This window comes from Culex quinquefasciatus, chromosome 2, assembly GCF_015732765.1.
Source record: "Culex quinquefasciatus strain JHB chromosome 2, VPISU_Cqui_1.0_pri_paternal, whole genome shotgun sequence".
NCBI classification, from domain to species: domain Eukaryota; kingdom Metazoa; phylum Arthropoda; class Insecta; order Diptera; family Culicidae; genus Culex; species Culex quinquefasciatus.
Genome location: NC_051862.1, coordinates 211,686,769 through 211,700,190, shown reverse-complemented (window position 1 = coordinate 211,700,190; position 13,422 = coordinate 211,686,769). Strand labels below are relative to the sequence as shown.

The 13,422-nt window shown below is 39.0% G+C and overlaps 1 protein-coding gene across 1 annotated transcript; it reads left to right on the top strand.

Annotated features, from left to right (window-relative positions):
* The first annotated feature begins 500 nt into the window (after window positions 1-500).
* LOC6048101 lies at window positions 501-12,938 on the top strand. The gene is made up of 9 exons (XM_038251071.1): window positions 501-886; window positions 1,031-1,825; window positions 1,885-2,026; window positions 2,277-2,414; window positions 3,925-4,035; window positions 10,139-10,305; window positions 10,361-11,155; window positions 11,217-11,358; window positions 12,737-12,938. Exons 1-9 carry the CDS (start codon window positions 821-823, stop codon window positions 12,871-12,873), a joined length of 2,493 nt encoding a protein of 830 aa, XP_038106999.1. The 5' UTR covers window positions 501-820; the 3' UTR covers window positions 12,874-12,938.
* Window positions 12,939-13,422: the final 484 nt, after the last annotated feature.

Sequence of the window (13,422 nt, the reverse complement as noted above, 5' to 3'; positions counted from 1 at the left end):
AATATCAGATTGGATTGATTCAAGCACCTCTCCTGAGTAACTTACCAACAAACTGCCGTTGCCCCTTCCTGCCTGATGATCTGTAAAAAAAAAACAAAAAAAAAACAAATATTAAAACAAGCAGTTTACTTGTGAAAAAGAATCAAAAGTGAACATTCAGCATACACTGAATGTTTACATTTGGTTATTTGACTCTTATAAAAACAAAATCGAATTTACATTCCAGCATCAGAATTCTGACGAAGTACTTGAAAGTTACGACGGTAATAGGGAAACGCAACCATTATTAAAAGTTGCGTTTAATGCTTTTCAGCATGGGACTACTCGATTCTTACGTCGGTACTAGAGAAGTGCAACTTTTCGTAAAACTATCAAAGCAATTTAGCGAGCAGTGCCAGTCTCGCCAGACTATAACCATAGTGACCGAGAGCGTCAACACTGTGTGCGAGTTCATTTCGGAGAATTTCTCGTCATTACACACAATAACAAAGTTGCGACAGGCCGATGAACACCAGTCAGTCGGTAGTATTTTCAAACGGGGTGACCTCATCAACTGAATCGGACGTGAAATATAGTAAATCCCGCAGCTCTCGGTCGATAACGTATCACGCCGTGTGTTATCCTGAAGCTTAGTGTATAGAGCACCAAATATAAAAATCAATACACCGGCAGCGGTCGGGTTTAGTAGAGCAGTGATCCTTGAGCGATTCAGTGCTACTTTTCGGTCGTGTTCTGCGGTGACTCACGCTTGGAAAATTTACTCTTAACTCTTTGCGAGTGCTCATTCCAGACTTGTAAAATCATCAGTATTCAGAAAGCGATGGCCACCGAAATTGACGCCCAGTTTGCCAGCAAAACCAACGATTTTGCATTGGAGTTGTACAAGGTAGGTACTTCAATGTTTACTTTGTGCGGGGTATTTATAGATCGTAAGTGATTGGAATTCGACTGTGAGGATTTAAATTTCGAAAAAAAACTCTAAGTCACACCTTGAGTAATCTCGATTTAATCAAATTTTCCACCGTTTCAGCAAATTGCTTCAAGCGATAAGAAGAATGTTATCATTTCACCGCTCTCTATCAGCACCTGCCTATCGTTGGCGGCGTGTGGCGCGGCTGGTGAAACCGCCGAGGAAATGTTCTCGGTGCTAAAGTATGACGGCGCCGCCCAGAAGCAATCCGTGGCGGAACAGTACGGCCGAGTGTTGGCCGGGCTGAACGCCAACCCGACGCTGAACATCGCCAACAAGGTGTACGTGATGGACAAGTACACGGTCAAGGCCGGTTTCGGCGAGGTCGCCCAGAAGAGCTTCTACTCCGAAGCCGAGACGGTCAACTTTGGAGAGAACGATGCCGCGGCCAAGAAGATCAACGGTTGGGTCGAACAGAAGACCAACGACAAGATCAAGGATCTGATTTCGTCGGATTGCCTCGGTCAGGATACCCGAATGGTACTGGTCAACGCGATCCACTTCAAGGGAACCTGGAAGCACCAGTTTGACAAGCAGCAGACCATCCCGATGCCCTTCTGGATTAGCGCCACAGAATCGATCGAGGTCCCGACGATGAACATCAAGAAGCACTTCAACTACGGCGTCTTTGAAGAGCTCAACGCGTCGGCACTCGAGCTCACCTACAGTGACGGAGACCTGAGCATGCTGATTCTGCTGCCCAACGAACGCGACGGGCTGCCAAAGTTGGAGGAGAAACTACAAAGTATTAACATTGCGGACCTTACGTCCAAAATGTACAGCCAGGAGGTGGAGGTTGCGCTACCCAAGTTCAAAATCGAATTCGATGTGGATCTGAAGGAGACGCTCGAAAAGGTACTAAACTCTACAATAGTCAAAAAGTTCTGAATAACAAGATTTCTTGGAACCAACAGCTCGGAATGGGAACGATGTTCACGGACAAGGCCGACTTCAGCGAACTGTTGGAGCAACCCGACCCGCTGTACGTCTCGAAGGTCGTTCACAAGGCCTTCATCGAAGTTAATGAGGAGGGAACGGAAGCGGCTGCCGCAACTGGTAAGTGACTATGTTCAAAATACTACTTATTTGTTGTTATACTGCCATCTAGTTGTTGAATCGAGCAAAAATATCTGTACAAACGTTTCACTACAGTGCCCTTTAGTCACTGGTATCAAAATTTATACTTCTTCTATGAAAGATTGCATGCAAGATTAACATTCCGCATTTTTCTTCTCAAAGTCATTTTTGTTTAATCTATTGTTTAAAATTATTATTGAGTAAAAACTTTTCATTTTTACTATTTCAGCCGTGATGTTTCAAATTGAGTGCCTAGTAGTGTGCACACAAAACATTGAGTTTATCGTAGATCGTCCGTTTTATTTCGCACTGTACGATAAAAAATCAAACATGTTTGCATTTAATGGCCGGTTACAAAACCCACAATAAATTGTGAACTTGACATTGAGGGTATGAAAAATGAAATTGAAAATCATGGTATTTTTGATCCGAAAAAAGTAAGATAGCCGAGCAATGTTGTTTTTTTTCCTTAACACTAACATTTTTCGATTGCAATATTATGAATTTATTTTTTAAGACATAATACCTACAACAATCAAATGAAGTCAATTAAACTAATTTCACTGCATTATAAAATGTTCCATTCTTTTCCATTTTTTTATTTACTTATTTTTTCGAAGTTATTCCGCTTATGAATTTTTCAATATTACTTACTGTGTACATTGATTTTTCTTCATAATTTTCATGATTTGTGTGCTTGATTTTATGCAGCAATTTGTGTTTTTTTCGGATGAACATTTTGCCTGTAAAAAACTTTCTAACAAAATTATACCAAGAAATAACCAACATTTCGAAATTGCTCATTTCAGCCGTGATGTTACTACTTGGATGTTCAATGCGCGCGATTCGCCTCGAGTTTATCGCCGATCATCCGTTCTATTTTGCACTGTACGATAAGAAATCAAATATACTTGCATTCAATGGGCGTATGAAAAACCCAAAATTTTAAGACGAAAAATTCGCAAAAAAGTAAGCTTCTGATATCTTCATATTGTGACGAAACTGAAAACTACAAGCAAATTTTACCTAACCTAATATCGGATGAACCATAAATTAAATTTTCAATTAATTTAAATGTTTCTTCTTTTGTATACACCTTCCTATTTTTTCTCTTACTACTTAACACACACACACACACACCAACAATTTTTTAAACACTTTTTAAAAACTTATTACATTTCAGGCATGACCATTATGCTTATGTGCTACAGAGAACCAAGGCGGTTCGTCGTGAACCGTCCGTTTTATTTTGCACTGGTCGACAAGAAACTTAAAGTTGTGGCATTTAACGGACGTGTTCAAAACCCCCGAAACTAACCTGTATTGTAAAAATGTGTGATTTTTAGAATTTGTATTTTTTTTTTTTTGTGATTTATAAGATACTTTCAACATGCCAAATAAAATGAAGCAGATACTTTACCTCCTTAACCTGATAAAAAGTTGTAAACTAACAGGCTCTCGTCACAAATAAACAATCAATTACTTTTAAATTTAACCGCACCAATTTTCTTTGAATTTTACATAAAAAGAAGTCATTTTTGTAATCATTTACACACCTTTTTCTTTTCTCACAAACCTTTCCAGGCATGATGATAATGGCCATGTGCTACATGGAACCTATCCGGTTCATCGCCGATCATCCGTTTTATTTTGCACTGTACGATAAGAAGCAAAATGTTTTTGCATTTAATGGACGCATTTACAGACCGACATTGTGAAATGAACATTAATTGTAAAATGTACCAAATTTGTGTTAGCCGTTTGCAATGTAGAATTTCAATGTCATGTTCAATAAATTGTAAAATTAAAACTTTTTTTTATTTTATTTCATAAAACAGTAAATTTACCCCAGAAATCACCTAATTTTCTAATTTCAGGTATGATAATGATGGCCCGCTGCATGATCTTCCCGGCCCGGTTCGCCGTCGAGCATCCGTTCTACTTTGCCCTGCTTGACCGGAAGCTGAACCTGGTGGCGTTCAACGGACGTGTGCGGGATCCGAAGTAGAAAAAAAACCATGACAACCGAGTTGACGCACAAATAATAACCAATCTGTCCATTGTTGCTGTTGTTAGAAATATATGCATTTAATAAAAGATAAAAAACCACTCGAATTTTTTTTCTTTATTGAGCATTCTAGACCCACCTTAACGTGACAACTCACAATCATAAACTTAACAAATATCAGAAGAATTTTTGAAAGATTGTCAAAATTTGTCTAATTTTCATTTAAAATAAAACAAAAATTGATATCCAAAAAATCAATTTAAACCTTATATTTTCATGCTATAAATTTAACTTGCAAATTCGCAGAGAACAAGTCTGCAGAATGCAAGTTTATCAAAAAGTAAACAAGTGCTCTCTTACTATATAACCTCACTTTCAAGTCGATAAAAAGATGGAAACAGTCGGAGCTTAGTTCGCAAATTGTTTTATAAATGATTTCCACAAAAGAATCTGAATTTTCTATCAGAAATTCAAAGTTTGCCCAAGAGCTTTACAAGGTAAAAAAGTTGAATATTTTAACTGGGAAATAAAAGCATTCATTTTTTCAGGAGGCTATTTCAATCAGAAACGGAAATGTTATCATTTCACCGATTTCCGTCGGGACCTGCCTCACGTTGGCAGCCTTTGGAGCAGCAGGTCCAACCGCGGATGAAATATTTTCGACACTAAACTTGGAAGATCCCAACTTTAAACAAATCATCCTGAAAATTTTCAGCAACTTTCTTCAAAAATTTAGCACAGATCGATCGCTTAAAATTGCCAACAAAGTTTACATTGCGAATAAATTCACTGTAAAATCAAGCTTCCAGGAAGTCGCCGAAAAGAGCTTTTTCTCCAAAGTGGAATCAATAAACTTTCAGGAAAGTGAAAAAATCGCTCGAAAAATCAACAACTGGATCGAGAGGAAAACAAACAACAAAATCAAAAATATTGTTTCACCACTTTCACTACACCCAACCAGTCAAATCGTTCTAATCAGTGCAATTCACTTCAAAGGCACGTGGAAGCACCAGTTTAGACCACGCAAAACAACTCCCGAACCATTTTGGATTCGTCCAACCGAATCGGTGCGGGTTCCAATGATGAAAATCAAGAAACACTTCCGGTATGGCATGCTTGAAGAGCTCGACTCAGCAGCTCTCAAGTTAAGCTACAAGGACAGTGATTTAAGTATGTTGATTCTGCTGCCAAATAAACGGGATGGTTTAAGTGAGTTGGAAGAAAAGTTGCTAAATACTAACATTCCCGACCTACTGTCCAGGATGCGAAAACGGGAAGTGGAGGTGCTTTTACCAGCTTTCAAAATCGAAATTGATCTCACAGAAACACTTGAAAAGCTCGGATGCGGAACAATGTTTACAGATCGTGCTGATTTTAGTAACGTGATAGTTGAAAAATCTGAGCCCGTTAAAGTTTCAAGAATTGTTCACAAAGTTTACATCGAGGTTAAAGAGAGGGGCACCGAAGCTGCTGCGGCTACTGGTGAAATTTGTTTTATCGAAACGCTAATAAAATCATTTTAATTTTTTTTATGTTTCCAAAGTTTACCGTTTCAGATCAGTAGGAATTGAGAACATTAAAATTCCACCTCCCAAATTCATCGCGGATCATCCATTCTTTTTTGCTTTGCTAGATAAACATTTAAATTTGGTGGTGTTTAACGGACGGCTTGTTAACCCTCGACAGTGAAAACTAAATCTGCAAAGTTTCAATTAAATTTGGTTGAAATAATTAATGAAAAAACGATGTTGTGTTAACAATCTATGGAAGAGCAAAATCTTTTTTTAATCAGTTTATAAATACAGTACAGACTCGATTATCCGAAGACCTTGGCAAAATAATCGAATCACAAAAAAAAATTGTTTGCTGTCTTATTTTTGATTCTTTTTCCCCTAAACTACTCTAAAGTGATTTAATTTTTTTTTAAATCCAAGATGGCGGCGATAAAATATTGAAAAAATACATTTTCTTATTAATTAAATAGGATTGGAAAAGATTTTTTTGAAAAGTGCCGTATTTTTAACTAACATTCCCTTTTCTAATTAAAAATAAGTACAGGAGGCCTCGGAAAAATGTAACTTTTGATAAACTAATCTCGGATAATCGAACCACAAAAAAATATTTTTTTCAATTCGTTGTCTGGTTTTTGATTGTTGAACTTGAATCTAATCCAAAAAATGCTCTAAAGAGGTTTAAGTATTTAAAAATTCAAGATGGCTGTCAACAGCCATGATAAAATATTGAAAAAATGCATTCAATCAACAAGTTAAGTTCGGTTTGGATTTACTGAACTTGAATTTGATGTTAAAAATAAGAAAATTAAAAAATACGGCAAAAATATATTTTTTCTTCGTGATTCGATTATCCGAAGTCCCATAATCCGTGTTTTTACGCATAATTATCCCGGGGTCTCTGTTCGGAGTCCGTTTCACGGTGCCTGTCCGTCGGGACGCATTTTTTTTTTGCGTTCCGTTTTCGTCGATCGTCGTCGGTGTGTATTTCGGGTGAGTGCGTGATGTGTGAAGGTGCGGCTAGCTCTGGTTGTCACGATGACAGCAGAGCTGAGCCAGTCCGTTTCGCGGTGCCTGTCCGTCGGGACGCATTTTTTATTTTTTCGCGTTCCGTTTTCGTCGATCGTCGTCGGTGTTTATTTCGGGTAATTGCGTGAGTGTGTGTGCGGCTAGCTCTGGTTGTCACGATGACAGCAGAGCTGAGCCAGTCCGTTTCGCGGTGCCTGTCCGTCGGGACGCATTTTTTTTTTTGCGTTCCGTTTTCGTCGATCGTCGTCGGTGTGTATTTCGGGTGAGTGCGTGTGTGTGAAGGTGCGGCTAGCTCTGGTTGTCACGATGACAGCAGAGCTGAGCCAGTCCGTTTCGCGGTGCCTGTCCGTCGGGACGCATTTTTTTTTCGCGTTCCGTTTTCGTCGATCGTCGTCGGTGTGTATTTCGGGTGAGTGCGTGTGTGTGAAGGTGCGGCTAGCTCTGGTTGTCACGATGACAGCAGAGCTGAGCCAGTCCGTTTCGGGGTGCCTGTCCGTCGGGACGCATTTTTTATTTTTTCGCGTTCCGTTTTCGTCGATCGTCGTCGGTGTTTATTTCGGGTAATTGCGTGAGTGTGTGTGCGGCAAGCTCTGGTTGTCACGATGACAGCAGAGCTGAGCCAGTCCGTTTCGCGGTGCCTGTCCGTCGGGACGCATTTTTTTTTTGCGTTCCGTTTTCGTCGATCGTCGTCGGTGTGTATTTCGGGTGAGTGCGTGTGTGTGAAGGTGCGGCTAGCTCTGGTTGTCACGATGACAGCAGAGCTGAGCCAGTCCGTTTCGGGGTGCCTGTCCGTCGGGACGCATTTTTTATTTTTTCGCGTTCCGTTTTCGTCGATCGTCGTCGGTGTTTATTTCGGGTAATTGCGTGAGTGTGTGTGCGGCTAGCTCTGGTTGTCACGATGACAGCAGAGCTGAGCCAGTCCGTTTCGGGGTGCCTGTCCGTCAGGACGCATTTTTTTTGCGTTCCGTTTTCGTCGATCGTCGTCGGTGTGTTTTTCTCGTTAGTCATGTATTTGATACACATCACAGCCGGGTTTCTTTGTTCTATGATTTGTAATTGTTTCACGGAAAGATTCGTTTAAAATTGCGTTAGCCAAATATAAATTATCATTCAATTCGACTATTCGTTTCCCGCGAATCGCGGCGACAAATATTGTTTCAACGCGATTGTTCAAGTCCTTCAGATAACATCAGTCATTTATTGGTCGCTCATATTATAATAATTTAAAAGTATAAATAGTCTCAGGTCAACTCTACGTAAATATGTAACGCTGAGTTTAATATTTCACCTTTTAAACACACATAATTTTGATTATATCTTTCCACAGTCGGCTGTCTAAGATTGAATCATTTATGCTAAACTCAACACCAAATAACCGGGAATGGTCTCATCCGCATTGTTTGCCTTGAGAATACATAATACATCACCTTATTTAATGAAATTCATTGATTATTGGGCCACATCATCATCCTCTATGATGAATCCTGGTCATTACCCTTCCTCACTAACAAAATCCCAAGTAGAAGTAGTTTTCCGGCACACGCGGGGGTGTGGATATCGTATAGAACCCACCCTTGGTAGCAGCCTGTGCTAACTAACATTCCCGTCCCATCCCCTCGAGATCTACAAACTGACATGGCGGGCGCCGTTGGTGGCCAACGACTGTTTCCTGTTCGCACCGACTCTAGTTTTGATGATCGTGATGTTTTATCTTTTCAGCGCATTCATGCATGCTGTTGATAAGGGAAACATCATTTGATCGTTGAAGCGTGTGACCGGTTGTGCTGATGGGATATTACGGTCCTGTTCAGCAACGGAGAAGGACAACCATGGGTGGTCTCTCATGCTCATGCTCATGCTCATGCTCATAATTATCCCGGGGTCTCTGTTCGCCTATATGTCTTTAATCACCCCAGTTCTCGCCCCAGTTAGTAGTTCATCCCTCTCATTTATAATCTTCTTGCCATAAACAGGTATAAGTAAACAAGATACTATGCCTGGTATAAAATAAATTTTGAATTATCTTAACAGCAATTCCCCACGAAAACAGCATGATTCGAAAAAAAAGTTCTCCGATCGGGCTCAAATTTTTTTCTGGGGGATCCTTGGCCGAAATAATTAGACCCGTATTTTTTTGTTTGGCCATTAGGGTGACCTACGCCGTGTTAGGGTGGTTCGAAAAATGGCAATTTTCGTCGATTTTCGCAAAAACCACTTTTTTCAAAAAATCATATCTCCGCGCCATTTCATCATATTTTAGCTGTCCTAGACGCAAAAGAAAGGTGATTAGTTTGGCTATTTGGGAAGAATAGTAAAAAGTTTCAAAAATCTAGCTTAACTTTTGAAAAGGTCGTATGAAAACTTAAAATGCTGTTTTGAAGGTCTCGGGACCAAAGAGCCTATGTCTGAAAATATTTTTATCGGATTCCTCGGAAAATTTCACATAACATATCAAAAAATGGTGAAGTTATGTTTTCGATACTCTGAGATACGATTTTTTGAAAATAAAAACTGGATTTTTCGACGCGCCACGCGCAAAAATGGAAAAATGACGATAACGGCAAAAAATCGGCTTTTTTCACTAAAACTGCGATAACTTTTAAATTTCAGCGATGACCTATACATGTTAGGGTATCAAAATTTTCGTAATTAAAACGCAGGGGCAGGGGCAAAACAATAAAAAAAAATGAAATTACAGGCCACGGTGTCAATATTTCAATGATAAAAGTGTTTTAAAATGCATTATACACCTATCCAGTTGATTTGCAATCATTAATTTACAAAATTTATAAGTATTGACGAAAATTTTATTTTTGCGAGAAAAACAAAGTTTCTGTGGTGCTGTACATTGTAATTTTAAAAAAGTTCAAAATATTTTTAAACGAGCCCAAACTTTTTTCATTTAAAGCCATGGTGGCTTGTAACTAATTTTTTTTTTTGCTATTGCTGCTTCAAGATTTTTTTTTTTTTTTGTTTTTAAATTATATTTTATGTAACAAAATTTTGATAATTTCCAACTTTTCCAAAAAGTTATACCGAAACTGCAATATTTATAAAATATTTCAAATTAAACTTAATCAATTTTATTTTTTTTTCTTCGCCAAACAAAAAACACTCTAGTGAATCGAAAAATCCCCCAATCTACAACCAAAGCGGCTGTAAACAGTGGAGAGAAAGAGAGATGTTTGTCGATGTTAGTTTTCCCAATTCAAAGTTTCATCACAGTTTTGCTTCGTTGATCATCAACAAGTTGACAAAAATCGTATTTTGTCAGTAGAATCTAAGTAAGTCAAATATTTTTACAAGATATTGTTAGGGTAACTAGATTGAATTTATCGGGAATATAAGCAGCATAAATTTCAAGTAAGTATTTTAAGCAAGAGTTGCTTATGAGACGATGACCTCATCAACTGAGCGAGATCTGTATCACATTCACTGTATTGTGAAGGTGTATTGCGTTGTAGCTCTGTAGCAGCCACAACAACAAAACATTCCTCAGCACTTCGATTCGCCGAAACTGAATTGTATATCAACCTATTTCAGTGCGTGATTCATTCCTCGACAGAGGTGTTCACTTGCTGTGCCTACTTGCCGTGCTACTGAATCAGATCGTCATCAGCTATCAGAACGAACCATCCGCCACGATGACCTCCGCCCTGGACATCCAGTTCTCCAGCAAGACCAACGAGTTTGCTTTGGAGCTGTACAAGGTACGATTCCAGTACGCTTTTCGGGACAAACAGTAACGAATCTTGTCGATTCCAGCAAGTAATTTCCTCCGAGAACAAAAATGTCATCATTTCTCCGTTCTCGATCAGCACCTGTCTCTCGTTGGCGGCCTTCGGCGCCGCCGGTCACACCGCAAACGAGATGTTTTCCGTACTAAAGTACACCGATGCCGAACTGAAAGCCACGGTAGCGCAAATCTACGGCAAAGTCCTGAAGGACTTTAACGCCAACCCTACGGTGAAGATCGCCAACAAGGTGTACGTGATGAACAAGTACTCGGTGAAGGCTGGGTTCGACGAGGTCGCCCGGAAGAACTTCCACTCGGAGGCCGAGTCGATCAACTTTGGCGAGAATGTGATCGCGGCGAAGAAGATCAATGGGTGGGTTGAGCAGAAAACAAACGACAAGATCAAAGACCTAATTTCGCCGGATTCCCTCGACGGAAGTACCCGCTTGGTGCTGGTCAACGCGATCCACTTCAAGGGCACCTGGAAGCAACAGTTCGATCCGGAGGTGACGAAGCCGATGCCGTTTTGGATCACGGCCACAGAGTCGGTGGACGTTCCGATGATGATGAACAAGAAGCACTTCCGGTACGGGAAGTTTGACGAGCTGGGATTGTCGGCGCTCGAGCTCACGTACAGTGATGGCGATTGGAGCATGTTGATTCTGCTGCCGAATGAGCGCGATGGTTTGGCAAAGTTGGAGGGGAATTTGCAGAACATTGACGTGGTCGATCTGCTTTCGAGGATGAGGAGACAGGAGGTGGAGGTATTTTTGCCGAGATTCAAGGCTGAATTCGAGTTGGATCTTACGGAAACGCTCAAGCAGGTGTGTAACTGTTTGGAATCAATTAAAAGACGCGAACGTCAAATTAATTTCTGTATTTTAGCTTGGAATGGGAACGATGTTCACCGATAAGGCCGACTTCAGTGAACTGCTGGAGCAACCAGAGCCGGTGAAGGTATCGCAAGTGGTACACAAGGCGTTTATTGAAGTCAATGAGGAGGGCACTGAAGCAGCTGCTGCTACAGGTAAGTTGAACATCATTTAACTAAATTCATCTAAATGCATCATATAACAAAGATATTTTGACTGTGCTACACATTTTTAAAGCTTTAACAAAATTCTGATATTATTTAAAAAAAACTCATTTGATAATTTCCAAATGCACAAATAGTTTGACCTCTGAATTCCTTCACTCATTCCAGAGCTGATGGCGGTGAACTACTGTTACATCAAACCTAGGAAGTTTCACGCAAAACATCCTTTCTGTTTTGTTCTTTTGGATAAGCACACTAATTTTATAATGTTTAATGGACACTTCCTTGACCCTAAATAAACATGACATTTTAACTATTTTCAAATTAAATAAAAACGATCGGCAATAAAGCATTTATTCTAGTCAAAGCATTGTTAACATAAACTGAATTAATAAATTGTTTCAACAAAAAAAAACCTTGGCAAATTTTATTCCTGATCAATTTTAAGCCTTGGGTAATTTTCAATGTATTAGAAACTTCTTAAAACAAAAAGTTTAAATTTACTTAACAACAAAAAAAAACAAAGTTAAAATGCGCCTGTCACTTTCCACATTCCGAAGCGACCGTGAGTGAACGCACACAAAGTTGAAACGAACAAAACCGAACTCAGTACCGCATTCAGGCCAGCCGCCCGACACGAAGGCTTCCCCTCTCTCTCAATGTTCTCTCTTTCGTGCTCGTGCAGTGCTGCATGGTGACTGCAATCGTTTGAACGCAGTCGTGGCAAAGGTGATCGGAATTTCGGTAGAATGTCAAACGAGCGTGCTCTGCCCAATTTTTTTTTTCTTTTTTTCTTAGTGAGAGTCAAATGACTGTGTGAGTGACTTTGCGTTGCGCTCATTTGTTCGTGAACGAATCAAATCATAATATGATAGTTAGTTGAATTATCGTATAATTTTTCATTTTATTTTGTGATGACTCATGATTCTATTTTTCAAATATTTTGAATTTTTTAGATGCCGATAATTTGATTATTATGACTCAATTTTAACATTAATTTTGCAATCTTATTTCGTGTCATACGTTCAGGTTTTTTTTTTAAATATTTTTGGGGATGAAAAATTTCCATGCATTTTGTTAGATTTGGTTCGAATTTTTTGTGAGAAGCATAACCATAATCGTGTCTTAGAAATTTTGTGATACGTTTTGCCTTGAAAACTTTGAAAATTTATCCTAAAAATTTATGTTTTTGTTGCATTCATGTTTTATTCAAGTTTTATGTTTTATGTCTTATGTTTAGTTTTATGTCCGACATTTAATAATTGAAACACCATTGGAACGGAAATTATACAATGGTTTTCCTCATCTCCATCCCATTCATTTAATTTTTTAATACATATTTTTAAAATTAAGTTTTCCAACATTTCAGGCGTGATCATGATGCGAAAATGCGCGATGGTTGTCAGACGCGTGAAATTCCTCGCCGATCATCCTTTTTATTTTGCACTGTTGGACACAACGAAAAATCTACTTGCATTCAATGGGCGTTTGTGCAACCCGAAATAGTTACTTTTTTTTGTCAAACAAAAATTGTAAATTTGGAAAATAAAAATTGCTAATGTACCCATAAATGCACCAACGATTCTAGAAATTATTATTTCCGAAATTCTAAATCATTCTTCTGCCCTAACCATTCCAGGAATGCGAATCGCCCGCATGTGCTACTTCGAAACGGCCCAGTTCGTCGCGGAACATCCGTTCTACTTCGCCCTGCTGGACACCAACATGAACCTGCTGACGTTCAACGGACGGGTGCGCAATCCACTTTGAAGAGCACGAGTTTTTATGAGAGATAAGAGTTTATGAACACAGTTTCTAATGGTATTATTTAGACTAAACATTACATATTTAAAAGATTTTTTGTGTGTTTTCAATCACATTTAATATCACATGTATTGAGGATTTTTTTTTGCTAAATTTTTATGTTTTATGATTCCAAGTTCCAGTTTAATTTTACTGTTATTTTAGGCTGTGAAGCCGTCAAACAACAAATAAATATCAAAATTCTAGGTTATCTAATCTAATCTAACTCAAACGCAGCACTTTTCTTGTCAT

Excerpts from the sequence above, each read along its gene's own strand:
- LOC6048101 (XM_038251071.1), top strand. The coding sequence starts at position 821 with ATGGCCACCGAAATTGACGCCCAGTTTGCCAGCAAAACCAACGATTTT. Across the intron at positions 2,027-2,276 it reads GGAAGCGGCTGCCGCAACTG|CCGTGATGTTTCAAATTGAG; the intron begins GTAAGTGACTAT and ends TTACTATTTCAG. Across the intron at positions 2,415-3,924 it reads CCGGTTACAAAACCCACAAT|GTATGATAATGATGGCCCGC; the intron begins AAATTGTGAACT and ends TTCTAATTTCAG.